At 40.0% G+C, this 23,104-nt stretch overlaps 1 protein-coding gene across 1 annotated transcript in view; it reads left to right on the top strand.

Moving 5' to 3' along the window:
* The window catches only part of LARS1 (leucyl-tRNA synthetase 1), a 61,211-nt gene that overhangs the window by 12,820 nt on the left and 25,287 nt on the right, over positions 1-23,104 (top strand). The window contains exons 5-19 of the mRNA XM_060765164.2: positions 1,060-1,194; positions 1,638-1,799; positions 2,617-2,729; positions 3,903-3,966; positions 6,117-6,184; positions 7,774-7,999; positions 9,501-9,588; positions 11,601-11,677; positions 12,848-12,901; positions 14,705-14,845; positions 16,241-16,318; positions 21,275-21,360; positions 21,441-21,506; positions 21,594-21,676; positions 22,172-22,310. Of these exons, the coding sequence (XP_060621147.2) occupies positions 1,060-1,194; positions 1,638-1,799; positions 2,617-2,729; positions 3,903-3,966; positions 6,117-6,184; positions 7,774-7,999; positions 9,501-9,588; positions 11,601-11,677; positions 12,848-12,901; positions 14,705-14,845; positions 16,241-16,318; positions 21,275-21,360; positions 21,441-21,506; positions 21,594-21,676; positions 22,172-22,310 (1,580 nt within the window). The remainder of the gene's footprint in view (positions 1-1,059; positions 1,195-1,637; positions 1,800-2,616; positions 2,730-3,902; positions 3,967-6,116; positions 6,185-7,773; positions 8,000-9,500; positions 9,589-11,600; positions 11,678-12,847; positions 12,902-14,704; positions 14,846-16,240; positions 16,319-21,274; positions 21,361-21,440; positions 21,507-21,593; positions 21,677-22,171; positions 22,311-23,104) is intronic.

The following is a 23,104-nucleotide window of genomic DNA, read 5'->3' as shown; positions in this document are numbered from 1 at the left end:
GCTCATGTGGATGATACAGCAGTTGCTCATATTTTGCTTGTTTGCTTAAAGTGATATGCTGGAATTAATAGAGTCTCATTAATTGTTCCCAAATATGTGGGCATGACCTATAGCTTTTTTATTATAGTTTTTGAACTATAAACCCACATTCTGTTTTTTATATCCACTCGGTTTTTGTAGATGACATATATCTTTAGAAATGATTATAAAAAAGATTTTTAAAGAGCTATCACATTAAAAGCACTTGAGCATAATTGTGAAAATAACAGTAAGCAGGCCCCATTCCATTAAAAGACTAGTAAACAGTAAAAGGCTATTTTTTTTTAAATGTCTGGTTGTGGAAGAAAATCAGAACTACTTTTTGTGAGAGTGCAACAGTCTAGGAGCCACAAAGAAGATTATCTCCATTTTTTCATCAGTGGTCAGACTGAGAAAGGCCTTCTCCTTTGGATATTAAAACTGAGGCTTATATGTAAATATCAATGTAGCTATTATTTGGTCCCTGTAACTAGCCCTGATGAATTAGTTAGGTCCAGACGTGGACCAAGCAGGGTCCCATTGATGGTGGAGGAAAGGAGAAAAGGGCAGTTTTTCCCCGTTTCCCAATTTGTCCTCCACACCTTAGTATGGATAATACTTCTGGTACTTTGGAAGGTTGGTGGCCCTCTAGAAGAGTGTAGGAGATAATACTGGGTTCTCTAAAGGGAATGGTAAAGGAGAGAATAGCTTCATTTGAGCAGGAAGACTCAGACAGATCCTGTTTCCTTATACTTGCCAGAATTGGGGTGAGGGAGATGAAGAGCTGACTCCTGCCCCTTATCTCCTTGGGAAGCAAGAAGGTTGAGGTCCCATTGTAATGAATGTCCTCATTCTCAGTGAGCCAACGAACCACATTTTTTGGACATCAACCTAAGACTTGTACACTATTATTAAATGTAATGTTACCCCAGAGAGGCATTCAGATAAATTCTATATAGTGAACTGATTTGATCCTGACATTTATTTGTATAAATTGTTGCTTGTGTTACAGTTACTTAGCCACTCTGGATTTTCCCATAGGCATGTGCAGATAAACTGAAAAGAGAAATGGAGCTGTATGGCTGCCCACCAGAATTCCCCGATGAAGAAGAAGAAGAGGAGGACGACTCCAAGGAGGAAGAAGTTGTCATCAAAGACAAGGCTAAAGGCAAAAAGGTGCATCTTAAAGCATTAGCGTGGCATCTTTTTCCTCATGTGGGAGCTGCATTCCTGTAGGGGAAATTTGTTGGCTGTTTTCTTCTAGTAGATGAGGTCAGACTGAAAAGTGGGGAGGAAGTCTTTAGTTCTACCTGCATTTCCCCCCCATCCCTCCCCTCTCCCCTCTCTTGCTCTTCAACAAGTGGACTTGCAGAGAGAGAGAAAACATTATTCTTAGATGTGGCCTGAGCTGGCCACTTAAAAGGGAGCTTTATGCTTTTGGAAGATTATTTGCCTTGCAGAGATACAGTGGTTACACTTGCATAAGTTATTCTTAAATGTAAACAAAAATGTAGTGAACTTATGTAACCTGCATTCTTTACATTAATTTGATTAATTGTCTTAAAGTTCTTCCGAACATAAGTAAGCAAGGTTAACTTTCTTTCTCATTTCCTTTAAAGAGTAAGGCTGCTGCCAAAACTGGCTCTTCAAAGTACCAGTGGGGAATCATGAAATCTTTAGGCCTTTCTGATGAAGAAATAGTGAAGTTCTCAGAAGCTGAGCATTGGCTTGATTATTTCCCGCCTTTAGCCATTCAAGATTTAAAGAGTATGGGGCTCAAGGTACATGTTACGTTCTTTCTGAAACTCTTCTTGAAAAGTAATGTTTGTCTCAGGTTGATGATCCAATATCTTTTTTTTTCTTTGTGTGTTTCTGTAATTTTTATGTTAAGCTGTAGGCTTTTATAATAAAATATTTAATCACATACATTTAAATGATATGTAAGAGCATTTCCTAAATACTACAACAACAACAACAACAACAACAACTTTGTTCTTATATCCCATCTCCCTGAAATGACTCAGGGCGGCTTACATGGGGACTAGTAGCCCAATATAATCAAAGGTTACAGAGTAAATATATCTGGCTGTTTATGACAGCATTTGAAAAATGGTGATTACTTTTGGTGAAATCGCTTTTTAGAACTGGAATCAAATAGAGCAATTAGTGCTGCTAGATGTCTGAGTGTTGTTCAGGCTCATGCAAGGCTCCTGGCTAGCCTTGTTGTGAGAGCTCATTTCTCCCCTCATCGTACAGCTAATGACTGTGCTATGTCACGCTCCACTTCTGAAAAGATTTTAAAACATCAGAATGGCACTCCAGAAGCTTTCAGACTGCAATTAGCCAGTATAGCTAATGATGAGAGGTGATGAGTGTTGTAATCCAACAACTGGAGAGCTGTTCTCCATCCCCATTTTAAAAGTTATTTTCCAACTGAACAAGAAATTAGGATCTAAAGCCCTCTTGTGCACCAAGAATTACTTTCACAACAGTCGTGACTTATGTCCTACAAGTGAAAAAGGAAACTCCTAATTGCATTTCAGTATTTGACAGAAAGTTTGGAAACATGATTAGACTATTCTTTTTATGAATTTCCAGGTTGATTGGAGGCGTTCTTTTGTTACCACTGATGTCAACCCTTATTATGATTCCTTTGTACGATGGCAGTTTCTCACTCTGAGAGAAAGAAATAAAATAAAATTTGGAAAACGGTAAGTATATTTTATTGATGTTTCCATTCTATAAAAGTGGGAGTTGACTAAAGGCTCCTGGCTTACCTGCTTGCTCTGTTCCATAAAGTTTGTTGATGGGATTATTTGATTATATTTCTCCAGGGCATATAAATACACTTACTATCTTTGGAATTTGGCAGAATGCCCAGATATCCTTAATGTGGATTTGATACATCAGTGTTGTGGTAGTGACACTTGCCTTGTCCAAAACTATGGTTACTAGTTCAAGGCTTTTAAATAAATAGATGCAACAATCATAATGTGCAGTCACATTATAAATTATATTTTGCATACTTGCTCCTAAATGGGCAGAATATTGATTACATAATGATGAGGATGCATAGCTCCTTCTTGAATAGCTGAAAATGTCGATAATCTGTACAGAAATAAATCGGGTTATAGCATTCTGTAATGGTGACCTAATTTGTAGAGTTTCTTCAGAAGAGGAAGTAAAGATAGAAAAAATGAATATTACCCATTAGTTTTGTTCTGAATAGCAACTTAGACTCCTAGAATCCTAGAGCTGGAAGAGATCTCATGGGATATCCAGTCCAATCCCCTGCCAAGAAGCAGGAAAATCACGTTCAAAGCACCCCTGACAGATGGCCATCCAGCATCTGTTTAAAAGCCTCCAAAGTAGGAGCCTCCACTACACTTTGGGGCAAAGAGTTCCACAGCTCTCACAGTTATGAAGTTCTTCCTAATGTTCAGGTGGAATCTCCTTCCCTGTAGTTTGAAGCCATTGTTCCACATCCTAGACTCCAGAGCAGCAGAAAACAAGCTTATTCCCTCCTTCCTATGACTTCCCCTCACATATATATACATGGCCATCATGTCCCCTTTCAGCCTTCTCTTCTGCAGGTTAAACATGCCCAGCTCTTTAAGATGCTCCTCATAGGGTTTGTACTCCAGACCCTTGATCATTTTTAATCACCCCCCCTCTGGACACATTCCAGCTTGTCAACATTTCCCTTGACAAGCTGGAGTGAGTCCATAGGAGAGTGACTAAAAGCTTTCTTGGAATCATTCTGCACAGCACCCTGCTAGGTGGCAACTTTTGGTGGCATATATGTTAGCATTAGGATCTCAAGACACAATGTGTTTCTCAGTCTCTGGCTATACAGCTAAGTAATGTTTTCTTTTGTCTTTTAGATATACTATTTATTCACCCAAAGATGGACAACCATGCATGGACCATGACAGGCAAACTGGGGAGGTAAGAAATGTTCAATGTCTAATGATACACTGTCTTTGAATGGAGAAGGAATTGAGAAGGAAAAGCAGGCAATGGCTGGATCTAAACATGTACCAAATAGAAAACCATGGGAAATGGCACTTGGACATGTGAGAGAAAAGGAGTTTTTGAGGAAATAATCTCTACATTCTCTTTGACTGTTGGGTTCCATTTCCCTTTACATATTAAATGACTGGCCTGACTTTGAAGGACCTGGGGGTGGTGACGGCCGACAGGGAGTTCTGGTGTGGGCTGGTCCATGAGGTCATGAAGAGTCGGAAGCAACAGAACGAATAAACAACAACAACACAATGGCTTTTGTTTCAGCCAGGTTTTGGATACAGTTTTAGCACTGAGTCACTTTGGGTTTTCTTTGAAAGTTGATCCTGTATTGTATTCTTATTGATGTTCCTTGACCTCTCAGTGACTTTATATACTACCAATTACGATATTCTTTTGGAACAGATTTCTGAGTTGAGAATTATGGCAGTCTTTACAGTAGTTCTTCTCTTCCTTGCAAGGTTAGCTGTTGATGGGACATATTGTTTGATCTCACTGGAAGCTCCATGAAGGCTTCCATATGAAGCTTTGGGTTTCAGCCCTTGTCCCCTGTGCTGTTTAATATCCCTATGAAAGGGCTAATTGAAAATCACCTGCACATTTAGTTTCTTCTTTATGTTGCAAATAGATGTGATGATGAATATCCTGAGTTTTGCATCCTTTGTTAAATGTGCTTTGTAATCTTTGGATAAACTGATTTCATATGTTTTTATATACTGCTTTTTTTGATATTTTATTTTTAAAAATCGGGACAGAACTATATGAACATTATGTGGAAAGAACAAAATAAACTCCAACATTTTACAGTATATTTCTTAAATATATATTTCTTAAATTTAATATTTGCATAAAGACAAGCCTGACTTGAATCTGTCATACCAGAATATGTTCTTAATTATCTTTAATATCTAAAGGAGAACCTAAAGGGCATTAAGGCAAATATAGATATAATATTGGGATCTGCATGCTGAAATTATAAGACTATTTAAAGTAGATACAGGCAGTCCCCAAGTTAGAATCATCCAACTTACCAAGGACTTATAGTTAGGAATGGGGGTGAAACAACAGGAAGTGAGAGAAATCTACCCCTCGGAAGGGAAATTCACTCCTGTCAGAGTTATCATGGGGAAAAGATGTCTAAACTGAAACTTCCTCACCAATCCTTGTTTCCACAACAAGCCATTTTTTTCAAAATAAAATTATCACAGGGGCAGAAAGTGCAGAGAAATCTTTTGAGCAGGGACACAGACAGCAAAACAAACACTGCAGGGGTGTTAGGTAAAGGTAAAGGTTTCCCCTGATGTTAAGTCTAGTCATGTCTGACTCTGAGGGGTGATGCTCATTGCCATTTCTAAGCCAAAGAACTGGCATTGTCCGTAGACCTGTCCTAGGTCATGTGGCCAGCATGACAGCATGGAGCGTCGTAACCCTCCCACTGGAGTGGTACCTATCAATCCATTCATATTTGCATGTTTTTGAACTGCTAGGTTGGCAGAAGCTGGGGCTAATAGCGGGAGCTCATCCCGCTCCCCGGGTTTGAACTGCCGACCTTTCGGTCAGTAAGTTCAGCAGCTCAGTGGTTTAACCCGCTGTGCCACCAGGGGCTCCCCGATGCTATCCAAAGCATGTTGTGTGTCTGTTTGTATGTGTATGTATGGCTGGAGTTACACTGAAAAAATGTACTTGTTCTGACTTACAAACAAATTAAACTTGACAAACAGAACCTATCTTGTTCATAACTTGGGGACTATTCTAACTGTTGTGAAGTCAGTTATTCAGAAAGAATGAGAACTTACTGTTTAATGTTTATTATCGAGGTTTTTCTTGATTGAATAATTGATGTTTATATGTATTTTGCCCATGATATTGATAGAATAATAACCATTCCTTAAGTGAACAGGCATTCATTAGAAGGATTAGTACTGAGTTGGTATTGAACACATTGAGTTTTTCCTTCTTTAATAAATGAAGGCTAGTTTTTCTGATCAGATTCTGAAGTACCCATGGGTGGTGGAGGTAGAAGTCATGGGAGGTAGAAGTCTTGAACTCACTGTTTGTCTATTGGCCCTTAGGGTGTAGGACCTCAAGAATATACCCTGATCAAAATGAAAGTGGTAGAACCTTACCCAGTGAAGTTAAGGTAAGTTTCTAGGGTAATATTTGTTCTTCAAGTTAGGAAGAATTCTCAAAGCTGTTTTATAAAACTTAGACGTTTTACGTTTTCCTGTAGAAATGCAAAACGTTGTATGTGTTGAGGTATTTCCTTCCACTGATAAAATTTTACATTTGATAGATAACAGATAAAAGCACGCACAGATAAAAACTTATAAAAATAATTGTTGAAATGTAAATTATATCTGCCATTTAAGCTGTTTAAAACATACCCTTAAGAAGGCAGGACATACACTTTTTGTGGGAGTTATACATGATGGCCATGTATAAATATGTGAGGGGAAGTCATAAGGAGGAGAGAGCAAGCTTTTTTTTCTGCTGCCCTGGAGACTAGGATGTGGAACAATGGATTTGAATTACAGAAAAGGAGATTCCTCCTAAACATTAGGAAAAACTTCCTGACTGTGAGAGCCATTCAGCAGTGGAACTCTCTGCCCTGGAGTATGGTGGAGGCTCCTTCTTTGGAGTCTTAAGCAAAGGCTGGATGGCCATCTGTCAGGGGTGCTTTGAATGTGATTTTTCTGCTTTTTTGGCATGGGATTGGACTGGATGGCCCCCAAGGTCTCTTCCAACTCTATGATTCTATGGTTCATTTTGTAGGGAGCTCTAGATTCCAGGCTCCACTGAGCCATGAAAATGGTAGGGTCATCTTAGACCACCATTGTATCTCAGCTTGACCTACCCCCTGGCATGTTTGAAAAATCAATCAGGGAAGAATAGAGCCATGTATGCCACCTTGAGATTGCCAGTGAAAAGATGAGTACAGTGAAACAAAACATTAAACATACAGTATATTACTTCTGAGTAGGTATTCATAAGTCAAACGAAGAACAGTGCTTGATTATTGATTGTGTATACACAGACTTATGTATAGTTGTCTCCTACTTTAATTCTCTCTTATTGTCACTCTTCTCTTTTGACTGTTCTAAATTATATCCTGGACCATATTTTTAACATATGATCCACTCTTTTGTCTGCATGCTACATTTTTGTCTCTCAGTCAATTTGGCACACTGTTTTTTCCATCTCAGTTGCCTTCCCAAGGCTTTTTCTATTCTTTTAGTTGGCTCAGCACTATCTTGTGTACAGTCTTGCATTTGCAAACTTAGAAAAAGCACTGAATTCTGCTTATTAACATTTTCCCACTTTTTGACAGTGCTGAGATCCCTATCATGTTGAATAATTGGGCTATATTTGTATTTTTGTATTCACTAAAGTTATGTTGGTTGAGAGAAAAAATGAGTTCCCTCTGTGCAGAGCTAACATTCAATAATATTTTTTCATTAGAACCAGATTATTGTTGATGGGACCAGCTAGATTACTGTTTGTTGATATTAATCTGATTATATAACTTATCAATAATTAATATATCCTAGTTGCATTCCAAGATTAACTGAAGCAAATTTAAGAATGCGTGCTTCATAATGGCCCGTATAAAGGGATATTGGCAATAGGTTATAGAATTTGTTATTTGTAAAATGCTGGATTTTTTTCTTTGTGGGGCATTGTGTTATTTTCTAAACTATTTTCCTGAACTCCCTTTCCTTTCTTTTACAGTGGCCTTAAGGGAAAGAATATTTTTTTGGTAGCTGCGACTCTCAGACCAGAGACCATGTTCGGGCAGACAAATTGTTGGGTTCGCCCTGATATGAAGTATATTGGTTTTGAGACCCTGAATGGGGATATTTTTATTTGCACGCAGAGAGCTGCCAGGAATATGTCCTATCAAGGCTTCACAAAGACAAATGGAGTAGTGCCTGTTGTGAAGGAACTGATGGGAGAGGTGAGCAAAGAGATTTAAATAGCTGGAGTATTTGTCCACGGATTAGAAAGAAAGTGCTGAAAAATGTTTACGAAGGAATGCGGTGTGTCATTTCTCACCTTCACCTTGAAATTCTGTTCTCATGACCTTTGACTCATCTCATGGTATCACAGCACTCACCTTGAAAAGCGGTATATGGGCTGTTAAAATATATTGTGTTAAAGGACAAATTCCCATGCTGAAACAGAATATTTTGCAAAAAATGTGTATGGAGAGAAATCCACCATTTAATGCTTTACTTTACTCTTGTGTCTACATTGTGATCTGGTCTGGTCTGTGAGCATTTTTCCTACTGCCTTTGGCCTTTTCTGTGAACAGAAGAAGCAATTAAACTTTTTCTAGCCTATTTGACTTAGAACACCTTTTCAGTTTTAGTATTTTGAATAGAAAAAGTTGAATCCAGAGCTGATGTGGAAAGCACTAGAACATTTCATTTCCTTCCTTTCCCAGTATTTGTGCCACTTCCTGCCCTTATACCTGATGGACCCTCTGTAGCTGGATAGTCCATTGCAATATATTTTGTGGGAGTCCATCTGGAAGCAATGAGAAGTGTGTAACTCTACTTGATATTGTACATTTGATGTCTTGTGATCTAAGTCTTTATACTACTCTCATTACTGTATATCTTAATTACAGGTACTTATAAATGGCTTATATTTCAAAGTATGTGGAATAAATAATATTGTATATACATACAACATGAAAAAGTATGCAAAATCTGTGTATCATGCCTATGTTGTCCAATAATATATAGTGGGCATGGGTAAACCCAGGAGTGCGGGCTGGATACAGCCCCTTGGGCTATTTCCTCCGGCCCTCCTTTGCTTTGGCCCCCTTTTGCCTCAACCCCCCTCCCAGCATGTGTATAAGACATCCTGCTGCATCTCCAGGCTGAGGGGATGGCCAAGGCAGGGATACGCGGCTGGTGAGAGCTCTCCAGAGCCACGTGTCTCCTCCTCCTCTCAGCCCTCTCAGCCTGCGGCGGTCCACCGCATCCACATGCTGATAAGAGGGCTGAGGCAGATAAGGGCTGAAGGAAAGAGCCTAAGGTGCTGCCCTCCAGAGCTCTTGCCTTCCACGTGTCTCCTTCTTGGAGTCTGGGACTGTGGCAGGCTGTGGCAGGGCCAGGCTGAGATGAGAGCCATAACTGGTGAGATCCCCCTGGAGCTCACCAATGACATGTCTCTTTTGCCTTTGAGCCTGAGGCTGTGGCAGGCCATGGCATCCCTAGACTGAGAGGAGGGCTGTCCTCTGCACAAACTGCTCCTGGTCTCCTCCTGCAGCAACTGCCCTCGACCTCCCCCCCCCCCTGCTGCCCACCTGCACTGCCCCACCCCTCAAGGTAACCCGCACAAAAAAGCTTGCCCATGCTTGATACATAGTCTACGTTAATTGTTAATTGTTCAGCTACAAGTAACCATTTAATCTTAACCTGTTTTAATTCTGCTTCTCTCTTGTGTAGGACATTCTTGGGGCTCCACTTTCTGCTCCTCTAACAACCTACAAAGTCATCTATACCCTTCCTATGTTGACTATTAAGGAAGATAAAGGTGAGCCTGCTGCATTTTTATCTGTATTATTTTCAGTTTTTTTGCCAGTTGGGCTACTTTTTACTGAACTAATGAGTATTGAAGTGTTCTGCAAGCCTCTTTCTGTATTGCTATTCTTGTAATGAAAGTTCTATAATGCCTTCCAGTACTTTCCAGTGAACTGTAGACCTGGGTTCAGTACTATCCTCTCGGGGCACCCATGAAGGCTGTACACATGTGGTGTTAACAGCTTCACCAAATGTGGTGTGGTGCGCTTGAAAGTGAGCCTGCTTAGAGAACAAGTCTATAATAGTCCAGATGGTAGAGAACCCTTTGCTATTGAGTAAATCCACAATGAAGTCCATTGCAATCTATTTCCAGGGTCTAGAAGCATAGGCTACTGGTGTAATAATTCCCCTTGGTTTCCCAATCAGTTGTTTAGCCCTTGCACACATGGCACACTCTCGTACATAGCCTTTCAGATCTTCCTGGATTTTTGGCCACCAAAACTGCTGAGACAGTAATTGTAATGTTTTCACATATCCGAAAAAGTCTGCTGTTTTATGATCATGTACCGATTGCAGAACATGTATCTTTTCTCTGTGGTACCACAGACCACATTTTCCTTCTAGTTCATCCTGGTGCTCTGGTAGCTACAGATCAGTATTATATCTGTCTTGGAACTCCTTTAACCATCCATGTTTCATTGTCTTACTCCCAATCTTGTCTGAATGCAAGTGTTTGGAATGAAAATGGGTCCAGACCAGCAATGCCAGCCATTCAGGGGTGAACACCGTTCCAACCACTTCTGGGGCTTTGCTATCATTCTCAATAAAGCATCCACCATGCAATTACTCTTGCCTGGGAAGTAATTTAGGGAAAAATTGAACCTACAGAAGAACTGGGCCCACCTGATTTGTTTTGGGCTCAGCCTCTGAGGAGCCTTCAGGGCCTTCAGATTCTTATGATCAGTTCATACCTCAAAAGGGTGTTGAGCCCCTTCCAGCAATTGTCACCAAACAAGCAGTGCCCCTTTTACTGCAAACGCCTCCTTCTCCCAAACTGGCTATTTTCTCTCTGTTTTGTAGAACTTTTTTGATAAGTAGGCACATGGTACTAGTCCTTTCCCTGGAGAATCCTGAAACAGCACTGCCCCATAAGCTGTGTCTGAGGCATTGCAATGAACCACAAAAGGCTGCTTAAGATCGGGATGGGCCAAGATGGGTTGCTGGGTGAGCAAAGTTTTCAATTGATCAGAAGCCACTTGGCACCCCCTAGTTAATTGCAACTTAGCTCCTGGGGATTTCACTTTAGTGGACTCTCCTTTTTCCTTTGTTTTCAATAAATCTGTCAGGGGAATTGTTATTTTGGCAAAGTCTTTGATAAATTGTCTATAGAAACTGATAAACCCCAAGAAACTTTGCAGCTGTCTTCTGGTTTGGGGTTGCTTCCCAGTTCTGCACTTTGATGGGGTCCATTTTCACTCCTTCATCGGCTATATGATACCCCAGATAATCCAGGCTCTCCTTGTGAAACTCACACATTGATAGTTTAGCATATAGTTGTGCCTCTCTTAGCCTTTGTAACACTTGTTTCACCAGTGGGATGTTTTCTTCTAGTGTTCGTAAATAAATATATCTTCCAAAAAATCTGAAAAGTCTCTTGTACAGCAAAGGGTGTAGGACTTCGTTTATCCTCTGTATGAATACCCGAGGAGCCCCGGACAAACCAAATGGTAACAATGTGTTGTAGACTATATCACTGCTTCAGAACAAACTTAAAACAAGAACTGTATTAAGTTGCAAAAAACTAAGATGTGAGTGAAAGATACAATATTCTTGTCCCTCCTGGTCTACTTAAAAATTGTGGCTATTCTTTTCTTTCCATTTCTAGTTCAAACATGTATTAAGTGGAGGCCCTCCTACATAAAGAAGCTATCTGAAATTTTCCAGTTAAATTGTTCTTTTGTGTGTAGGTTTTGGTCCAACTGAAAAATGGGATAAAACCTATGTTTTCTCAATATTTCTTGTAAGGCACCGGTGTGGTCACAAGTGTCCCATCTGATTCTCCAGATGACATTGCGGCCCTGAGGGACTTAAAAAAGAAACAGGTGAGCCTCTTTAAACTTGAAAACAAGTGGTGAGTGGAGTCACCAGCTTCTCGAAAGATTTTAGAGATACCAGCACAAACATTTTAAAAATACAGTAAGTCCTCTGGATTCATAGGGTATCAGTTTGAGAACTATCCTTGGAGGCAAAAAAAAAAAAAAAAAAAAAAAAAGAAAAAGAAAAAGAAAGAAAAAGAAAAAAGAGTGGATGATGGAATGCTATATTATTAAATGGCAGCAACATATGTGTTGATACTTCAGTGCATCCTTATTTACATCACCCCCATTTTATGTATAAGATATGATAATCTGTAGTTGATGGAAATCACAGATCCCAAACCACTGGATCTCGAGTGTCCAGTGTAAATTTACAATGAGTAAAAGGTTATTTCCATAGTCAGAAGGTTGAATGCATAGTCTATATAGAGACAACAGAAACAGTATGTTAAGGAAACACCCACAAATTTTCAGCTGAAAAAACACTATACACACTATTAGCTACCTTGCTAAGACAACATTTAATATATTTGTCACCATCGAGCTATAATGTATTTTTCTCATTGTATTACATGTAGATTCAGGGCTCAATGTAGCTCAGTGGTTCTACCAGTTTACCAGCTGTTAGGATTTCTGGGAGTTGAAGGCCAAAACATCTGGGGACCCACAGGTAGAGAACCACTTATCTAGCCCATATTGTATACCTGCTCAAGAGAAGGGATTATCAGGCTAGTAGGGGTTTCCAGGACAGAATATTCAGAAGTGACATTGTATCACTGTTTACTGCTTGGTCATTGGGAGGATATTTTCTGCTTTGGGAAGATTTTTTAATTTCAAAAATAAAATGTTTGGAAGATGTTATCTGAAAGTGTGCATGTCCAAACATTTTTTGAGGGGGGGGGGGGAAAGGGGGTGTTCTAAGGGCTGCATGTCGTCCATGAGTCACACAGTTTTCATGCTTGGAATAGAAGAGTAATTTCTTCCCTGTGAATAATGGTATGTTATTATCTGTAGGCTTTTTAAAAAGTGCAGCTGTTCTCCAGTTTATTGGTCTTCTTTTTGCTGATGAAAACATTTATTACCTTAATTGATTGTTTAATCTGAAAGAGCAAAGCCCTGTTTATATTAGGTTGTTGTAAATTTGATTTTTACATTTGGTTTCTAATTTCTTCATAGCCTTTTCGAGCAAAGTATGGCATTAAGGATGACATGGTCCTCCCATTTGAACCAGTAAGTGCAGCAAATAATAATTGTATTGAAATACATCACTTCTAGTAGATGTACATATTTGTGTCAAATCCTTTGTGAACAGAATCTTCACATTCTATGTAAACAAACCAGCATGACATTCATTTATCTCCCCCGCCACCCCCGATACTCAAGAGTTTAGATCAGGACTCCATAAAAGTTTTCCATTTGCAACCCTTTTCCATGTGAGAAACGTTTTTGTGTCCCTAGGTATATAGGCTTATGAAAATCTAATATTGGCTGATAACAAATCAACATTTGCATGGTTTGCTAAACAGGCTGATTTTCCTTTTTGTGGAGTACAGCTGAAGAATTTTTGCATAGAATCATAGAATCATGGAGTTGGAAGAGACCTTGTGGGCTATCCATTCCAACCCCCTGCCCAAGAAGCAGGAAAATCTTATTCAAAGCATCCCCGACAGATGGCCATCCAGCCTCTGTTTAAAAGCCTCCAAAGAAGGAGCTTCCACCACACTCTGGGGCAGAGAGTTCCACTACTGAACCGCTCTCACAGTCAGGAAGGTCTTCCTAATGTTCAGATGGAATCTTCTTTCTTGTAGCTTGAAGCCATTGTTCTGCGTCCTAGTCTCCAGGGCAGGATGAACATTGTTGCTAACAGATTTGTGGAAATGGTTGGCACTCAGAAACCTTCACAAATTATTCGTGACCCCAACATTGAGCTAAGGGGACCCTATCTGGGATTAGACCCACTGTTTAAGAAGCAATGTTTTAAATGACTAATGTTCTTTGAAGGGCTGGGGTAGGGAACTTGCATCCCTCTAGGTCTTGGTGAAGGGACCCCCTATATGCTCAAGGGACCCCTTAGCTAGACTTCGAGTAGAAAAACACAATGAGGACTATAAATCTCACAGCTCTAGCCTATGGGATGGCAGACTGGTATACCAGCCAAGAAGAGCTGGCTAGGGAAATTTGAAATACACACCAAAATTTGGGAAACAGCATCTGCTGATGCAACATGTAGTTGAAGGGCTCTCAGACTACAATTTTATAGGTTGGCTATTGCTTCCTTTTGTCATTTGGAAATAGTTCATATGAAAAGTAGGTTTATGGCAAGGATTTTTTGCTTCACTGACATATTGGCATCTTCTTCCAACTTTTGAACAGATAAAGGGTGTTCAACCATAACACAGTCAGATGACATTTACAAATCGTTTCAGATCTGTTAGTCCATCCAGAGGACAAAGGAGAAAGTCTGTCCTAGTTGTTCTTACAGTTCTGCTGAGCAATCTCATTTGAAAGTCACATCTGCCTGTCTGAGACTCTGTGTTCATTCAATCATCTGGTTTTCCTTGCATGGTGCATGATTAGGCCAGCAATATTTTCTGATGCAAGATTAAGAACTAAACACCTCTTGAATAATTTCTGAAACTGCCTTTGTGATTACTATCTAAAATATTGATTCTTCCAACAATTTTTATCACTGGAGACTAATGTGGTTAGGAAATAACCCTACATTTGGGTTAAGTCATGCCACCAACAAAATGCCTATATTCTAGTTGTATGGCCTACCAATCTAATACTTTTTATGCATTTTTATGCACTATAGAGCTAATACTCACAATTACTCATTGGAGTGGAATTAAGATCGGCTTCAATTATATCTTCAGGCCACAGGACTGTAAGCAAGTCAATGTACTGTTGCCAAACCATCAAGTACAGATTTATTTGAAGGCTACAAGGGTCAGCACAGAATTCCCCTTAAGACTTTTGATTCACTTGCATGACTGAGAATGACAGCTTTCCTATGCTTTTGTATGTTCCCAGGTGCCTATCATTGAGATCCCTGGCTATGGCCAACTTTCTGCTCCAATGATCTGTGATGAGCTGAAAATCCAGAGTCAAAATGACAGAGAGAAACTAGTCGAAGCCAAGGAGAGGCTATACCTAAAAGGATTTTATGAGGGTGTAAGTAAGATTTTCACAAGGGACATAGAGGAGTTCTCTCTTGCGCTTTTCTCCTTTGTTGCATTTTGCATTTGCACACATGGACTGTTTCAAGGCTTTACTTGTTTGTTTGGTTGCTTACTTGATCTTCGTCTCTTCCTTCTCATTCTTTACTATATGACTTGTTCTATTAAATATCAGGTTTGTCCAGAAGGTCTTTATAGAGTAGTGGACTTCATTCTCTGATGTTCTTTCTCTGGTAATTTGGAAATATATTAACCCAGCATTACTTAGTAGGTTTCCATGGCCAAGTGGGGATTTGTGCCATGCTTTCCAGAGTTGTAGTCCAACATTTAACCATAATATGACACTTTTTCACTAGGCATTATAATGAAATAGGCAGACAACTGAACTGGAAGAGGTTAGTGTGCTTGGCCATTTCAGGTTGAGTGTCCATGCCATCAGTCCTTTTGGGCTAGGGTGGGATTGGCCTACAGCCTGTTTTTTTCATAGTTCCCGGGGGGGGGGGGGGAGGAGGTGTCAATGTTTTCCCCTCAGATGGCTGCTAGGGCATTTCTGTTACGTGCCCCCCTCCCGCCACGCAGACAATGTTGCAGGAGAGGCCTTTCTTTGAAACAGGAAGAGATAAGAGTGTGGCTTCCATTTACTTAATGATGTTGGGTCTAGCTTGGCCTGACATAGCCCTGGGACCAATGGGATGTGCAGCTCTCCAAGGTTTACTGGAGGTCCAGTATGGCTCCCCCTAGGCTTTGCCACTTGTCCATCCTTGACCCAGGGAAAGGTGAGTTAGGATCCACCAAGGTATGGATCGGCAAATGCTTAGCTGGGATATGATCAGGTGATTGCTTTACTTTATTATTTGGAACCCTGTAACATGGTCTTTCTCAGTATTTGGTTGCTGAGAAAGATTCCCTTTCCAGAGAAAACTGAGAAGAGGTTCCTGGTTCTAGAGAGAGAATGTGGATTGAAAAGGACAATAATTGTAGAAGGAGCTAGGAAAGCAAGCCAGAGGTTGTGAATTCTATCTTCTGGGGAAATGGTTATTCTAGGTTCTAGGGACTGGGACTGGGTTGAAGAATTTTTGGAAGGGCTCTTCAAAGTGAAGAAGAATCTTGATGTGCTCGCTGTACATGGTTTGTGATCTTTTGAGGACAGGAGATACAATGGGGAGAACTGTAATAAAAAAACTTTATATATATTCTGCCCTATCTCAGCGGGAGGACTCAGGGCGGATTAAGAACTAAGAATTTAAGAAGGCACCAAATTATTGGATTTTGGTGAGTGTCCATATGAAGCCATTGTTTGGCAATAAAAGGAAGTAAGGTAGACCAAGCTACTTACAAAACTACAAAATATCCGAAACAAATTTTAACCTCTGGAATGACCTCTTTTCAGATAATGCTTGTTGATGAATTCAAGGGCCAGAAGATTCAAGATGTCAAGAAGCTTATTCAGAAGAAGATGGTAGACAATGTGCGTAGTGGTTTGTACTGCTTTTTAAAAATATGATATCGTGACTTCCACAACACCATTTTGTTGGCTTGTTTTTTACAGAGCACTGCTTGATTTCTCCAGACAGAACCACAGCCACAAGAATCAAAGCCATACTAAATCAAGTGCTTTGGTTTTGTTCCAACCCCCCCCCCCCAACTTATTACACTTGGCCTATCAAACAGAAATAATTTTGAAATGGACTTTGTATCCTGGCAGTATGTTGTTTTGTTTTGTGAAATAATCCATTATCTCCCTGCTTACAAAAGCTCTGTGATTTTTTTGTAACATACTTTTATTGTATTTCATATGCACAAGACAAATCACAAATGGAACTGATTATAATACTGACAACAACAAAGCAAACACAAATCTTTCTGACCACCCCACCCACAGAAGCAAGCTTTCCACCCTCCAAGTCACCAACAAAAATAAAAATAGCACTCACTTTATTTCTTCACTCACATTTAAACATCTGCCTAATATTCATCCATATAAAAATATCAACTCAGAATTCAAAACCGACAAGTGTTGTCTTCTCTTCTTTTGTGTACAAGACAGGCATGTAGCCGGGGGGGGGGGGGGGGGGGCTTGAGGGGCTTCACCCCCCCCCCTAAATTCCCATGGTGGTTCGCAAAAAGGCCTTACTGGTGCATTATTTAAACTGTTATGTTTATTCATATCATGATCTGATCACCATACTCAATATATCCCATATGCATGAGGGTATTGGGGTAACAATACAAAAGGTTTGCTAGGTTAGACCCTCTTTCACTCAGACTCAGCCCCCCCCCGAATCAAACTCAGCCCCCCCCCCCCCCCCGAATCGAAATCCTGGCCACAGGCCTGGTACAAGATAAAAATGATTCCCCTATCTAACCCCTATCTAACCCCAACCTAAAAAGGAAATAAACATCCAAAGACTTATCTCTAATCAAGGTGACATTCTGTCATTCTAACTTCAATATCCAGTTTTGTTTTGTTTGTATTTCTCATTTTTTAAAAAATTTCTGAACATCCAACAATATTTCTCTTAAATTTGGACATCCCCATAAAACAACTATTGTTTTAACTGTTTTGTAGTCCTAATAATATCTTGCATTGCCAACTGTATCTACTTCCAATATTTCTTAGCTTTGTCACATTTTTTTGTGCCAGGAGCAGCCTAAGAAACTGCAAGTTGCTTCTGTGTGAGAGAATGAACCATCTGCAGTGGTGTTGCCCAGGGCATGCCAGGATGTTTTACCATACTGTGGGAGGCTTCTCTCATGCCTCTGCATGAGAAACTGGAGCTGACAGATGGGAGCTCACCTCGCTCTCTGGACTGCTTTTGGTTAGCAGTCCTGCTGCACCACTGGGGACTTTGTCACATGACTACTACACACGATAAATAATTCCTTATTGTTTTTCATATTTTGAACATATAATCTTGGACCCGAAAAGCCCTATAATCTTGAAAGTCTATTTTTAGGGCCATTAGAAAAAGGAATGCAGCACCACTGCAACAGTTTGTGGTGAGATTTCAGTCTTTAAAGGTTTTGAAAGGAAAATATCATTGTAGTTTCTAGAACTTGTCAGTTCTAAATTCTTATTGTACAGTATGATGGTTATACTGATGTACTTACACATTTTATTCACAAGAGGGCAAATAAAATACTGAGAAGACTGATTCTTTGTTATGAAGGATGTATCCAGCAGTGAAGTATCTCCCAGTGCCAGAAAAGAATGAACCACCTCAACTGGGCTCTCCAGGCCAATGGATACTCCACCTCAGACATCAGAAGAGCTGCAAGACCAAAAACAAGCCACGAGAGTAAAGATGAAGATCCACCCAGAGGAAAAGTGTTCCTGCCATACATCAAGGGAACCACTGACCGCATAGGGAAGCTGATGAGGAAACACAACATACAAACAATCTACAAACCCACCAAGAAAATCCAACAAATGCTACGTTCAGCAAAGGACAAGAGGGATCCTCTCACCTCTGCAGGAGTCTACCATATACCATGCAGCTGTGGACAAGTCTACATAGGGACCACCAAACGCAGCGCCCAAACACGAATCAAGGAACATGAAAGGCACTGCAGACTACTTCAACCAGAGAAGTCAGCCATAGCAGAGCACCTGATGAACCAGTCTGGACACAGCATATTATTTGAGAACACAGAAATGCTGGACCACACCAACAACCACCATGTCAGACTACACAGAGAAGCCATTGAAATCCACAAGCATGTGGACAATTTCAACAGAAAGGAAGAGACCACGAAAATGAACAAAATCTGGCTACCAGTATTAAAAAACTCTAAAATTACAACAGCAAAACAGCAGAGAGGAAACAACCAGGCACATCTTAACACCTCTCAACAGGCTCAGGCAGGCCTTCAAATGCTAATGAAGGTGGTCAGTTGAAACATTCACACCTAGCTCTAGCAGGGAAGAGCTCTTTGCCCCACCCCAGCCATTCCACAGATATATAAACCCATTGTCCTATTTCCAACAGACCTCAGTACCTCTGAGGATGCTTGCCATAGATGCAGGTGAAACGTCAGGAGAAATGCCTCTAGAACATGGCCCTATAGCCCGAAAAAACCCACAAGAACCTAGTGATTCCAGCCATGAAAGCCTTCGACAATAGAAAAGTCAAAAACTGTGAAACACAGTTTTTAGTACTGTAGTGCCATTAGACTCCTAAGCCTATTCCCACATTTCTCCCAGACACTCAGGTCCTGTTAATTAAATTTTGTTCCATTTTTTTGCAGTTTCCAAGTGCATCTCTGTTCCCAAGATATCTTTCACACCTTTACTATGCTACAAAAACAACAAACTGCTCTATTCTTTCTTCTTATCATCTACCCATGGATGTTGGGTAAAAGGACAAATATCATGTTGTGTGAGAGTTGTGTGCCTTCCATTTATTTCCCACACATGGTGGTCCTAATATGACCCTATCAAATTGTTTTCTTAGCAACATTTATTCAGAGAGAATTTGCCCTTACCTTTTTCCGTGGTAAAGCAACAATTTGAACTCTCTTCTCAAGAGTCATGGTCTGGGGCTCAAACAACACCACCATATTAGTTCTCAGAGTCACCATAGCTTCAGTGATATGGCTCGGACTAATCATTAGAAATTAAAGGGCAAAAGGGCCTAGACTCCTGCTAAGGGTATCCACAGCATGTTAAATCACTGGCAGTGGCATACGAAAATCCCCAGACTTCATGAAAATGTAAAAATAAGTTTTGTGCTGTTTGTCACACACACTTCATTTTATTCCCCTAACCTTCACACACATCTTAGAAACATGCCAACCCCCTCCCCCAGAATTGGCTGAAAATTGGCCTGAATTGAAATTGGAAATGAGTAGTGCTTGGAAAAAGCAGCTAGAATTTTTTTACAGAGTCTGTGTGCTTTAGCAAGGTAGTGAATTTGCAGTTAATTTTGAGCTGGTCATTTTATTTAATAAATATTCTAGATTTTTATTACTTTTTTTACTGAAGACTTTTATAACTGAAGACTTGGTGGTAATTTCAGGGGCTACATGTGCTGTATAGTCTATTTCATTAAGAATACCCTTGGTTCTGGTGGACTTCCTTGTGGCTATTGCATCACCCAGAAGGATATCATAATTGAATATAGTGTTAAGTTTGGACAATGTGATCCTAATCATTGTTTCTAAGTTTTCTTTCACGCCTTCAGTATTCTTAAATAACAATCCTTTATAGTAACAATAACACTTGGTTTCACTGGTCCTAATATCTTGACATCCACTTATTTTGTCTTCCCACCCCTCTGGATTTATTTGGCCCAGCTGGATGTAGTCAAGGTGCTTGAAGGTCTGCATGTCTCCTGTTATAGTGTGAGGAACCAATACCTATCTAGTTAACATTACCAATCACTTATTCACAGTCTTCTCCACTGACATGTCTCTTTCAGAAATACATAGGGACACCACCTAGACTGTTCCTGATCACTCCATCAAATACTGCAGATGAGAATCTTTTGTCTCTGTGGAGTCGGGCTTTTGCAGAAGAGCCACTTTTTCCCTGATCCTTCTGCCAGTTTTTCACCATACATCCTCTGTTAATTTAGGTTAGCATGTACATATTCCATGGTTAGATTTCTCCTTCTCAACAAATGTAGAGTGGAAAGTTATAATCTCTTCCAGTTTAGTCTGGTGGAGGCATCCAAGCCACAACCTGATTCACTTGTGGTCTAGTTTGAGATCTTAGCTTTGGCATCATCTGCCCTATTTCACTGTGAGCTAAGCCCAGTAAAAGAAAACTGAACTCTCTGACCTGCTACCACCCCCACAGATTATACTTGCATTCGTGGGCTGGTACAGGGTAGAAGTGGAATGTATGAGAAACCATGCAGTTCACCCCATTTTCCTTTAATGAATACTGTTATTAAAAAGGTGTGCAATTGTATTAATGGTTTAGTTGACATGATTTATACGCAGGCTTAAGCTATTTCCCTCTGTCCATGTGCCAAGGACATGGGAGAGCTCTAGATATTCTGGATCCATAGCCAGTACAGAACTCACCTAAACTTCTTCCTTTTCATCCTTTTTTTCTCTGTCCCCTGGAGTCTGGAAAATGCTGGCTGGGACCTCATGGAGGAAGCTTGAGAGTTGAGGTCTTCCCCTCTGGTTCTGGATGTTACTCTTTACTCTTAGGCCCTTTCTACACTGCCATATAAAATCCAGTTCAAACAGAGAATGTGGATTATGTGCTTTGATAATCTGGAGTAGAAAGGGGCATTGGGGAGATTTGAAGTTTCCTCTAATTCCACAGTTGACCTGTCAGGATAACCTCAAGGTAGCACCTGAAAAAGCTTTTTAGTTAAATGGAATTGAGTATATTTGCTTGGCTAAGCCACTTGTTTATTCTATAAAACATATTTTTGTTGTCTCACCTCTGTAATCCTCCTCTTTCTAGGGTGAAGCTGTGATCTATATGGAGCCAGAAAAACAAGTCATGTCAAGATCTGCCGATGAGTGTGTGGTGGCTCTTTGTGATCAGTGGTGAGTTGGGAATCAACACACAACTACATTAGTTGCATGTTTTCCCACTTTGCTGTAACTGTTTTCCCCCCTGACTTTAGGTACTTGGATTATGGAGAAGAATCATGGAAGAAACAGACTCACGAATGCCTGAAAAACCTTGAGACGTAAGTTGTGGGGAGCAAGAACAGAAAAACCATAGACTAATACAGAGCCAGGGGACACAGTACAGATGAATGCTCTGCTCTTTCCAGATTTTGTGAAGAGACGAGAAGAAATTTTGAAGCTACTCTAGACTGGCTGCAGGAACATGCATGTTCAAGAACATATGGATTAGGTAAGAAGAACATACAGTGTTGTTCAGGAGTAATACTGTTTGATATGACTCGCTTTGTTGATTTTTTAAAAAATCTGCAATATCTAATGACATATAGTAAGACATTTGATACAGAAACATGAATCATATGATGTCAGACCATGATACTGCTCAGTTTTTCATCTATAGATTCCCAGTTCTTAAGTGGAAGTGCAGATTAATTACTGATCAGGACATTGTTAGTTCAACTTCCTGTAGAAACTAATCATGTTCCTTTCAGGTTTCCCTTCGAGGCAGCCTCATCTTTCAGCATAATCATAATCAGATGATGCCTGGTGAACCATCTTGATCTGAAATGTAGAAAGTAATAATAATCCCTTATTACCAATAACTAAGGCATTCAATAACTACCATCCCAATAATGACTGTTTTAATTTCCCCACCTATTTCCTCACCTTGGTCAGCCTTGAAACCTAGACTGCTAATTCACATTTAACATATTTTGTTATCATCTAGGTACTCGTTTGCCTTGGGATGAGCAGTGGCTGATAGAATCTCTCTCTGATTCAACTATCTACATGGCCTTCTATACAGTGGCTCATCTCCTACAAGGGGGCAATCTCCGTGGACAAGGAGAGTCTCCAATAAGGATCAGGTAAGAAGGAAGGGGAAGGAATCCTCATCATCAGTGTAACCACTTTCTGTTGATTTAGTTCTCATAGTAGATGAAGAGCTTCACATATGTTAGATCTCTGTTAGTAGACACTTTTCAGGACAGCTGTAAATCCAAGCACATTCTGAAAAAGATGGTCATTAGAATTAGTCCTTATTTTTATTGTCACTTTAGATTTCCCAGGAAGTTAACAAAGTGATTGAGAAGTGGGGCAGATGGTTAATGGCCCCCCATCTGCTATAAATAAATCGGTAGTCACCAAAAGCTGTCTTGTAAACTGTTTACATGAATTCCACTGTACATTCATTAGCTTTTTATATCTTCATCTCTAAAAACTATTATGTAAAATAACAAAAGATAAGGCTAATCTTCCATGTTACAGAAAGTGGCAGAACACTTCAAAGTAATTATTGCAGTCTGTTCTTATATAGTCTAAATAGTGTATTTATAAAGTACTGCAGTCTGCTGATCAGCACATGTTACTTCCTTTAAAAAAATCCCTTCCTCGTGAGTCATTTTTGATGATTACTCAAAGTATAGTGTCAGTCTATTTATGGTCCACTACAGTTTGCAATTGATGGATTGGCCATCAACAACACACTGAGGCTTAATCCAGACAAGACAGAGGTCCTCCTGGTTAGTCAAACTGATATTGTCATTGTCTAATATGTTGAGGTGATTTTACCTGTATTTTATGTGGTTATGGCACTTGTATGTGCTTGTAAGCTTCCCTAAGTCTTTTTTGGGAGATTGTGGTGGGGTATAAATAAAGTTTT

The sequence above is a fragment of the Anolis sagrei genome, chromosome 2, assembly GCF_037176765.1.
Source record: "Anolis sagrei isolate rAnoSag1 chromosome 2, rAnoSag1.mat, whole genome shotgun sequence".
Classification (NCBI taxonomy): Eukaryota; Metazoa; Chordata; class Lepidosauria; order Squamata; family Dactyloidae; genus Anolis; species Anolis sagrei.
This window is presented reverse-complemented; position numbering and strand designations above follow the sequence as displayed.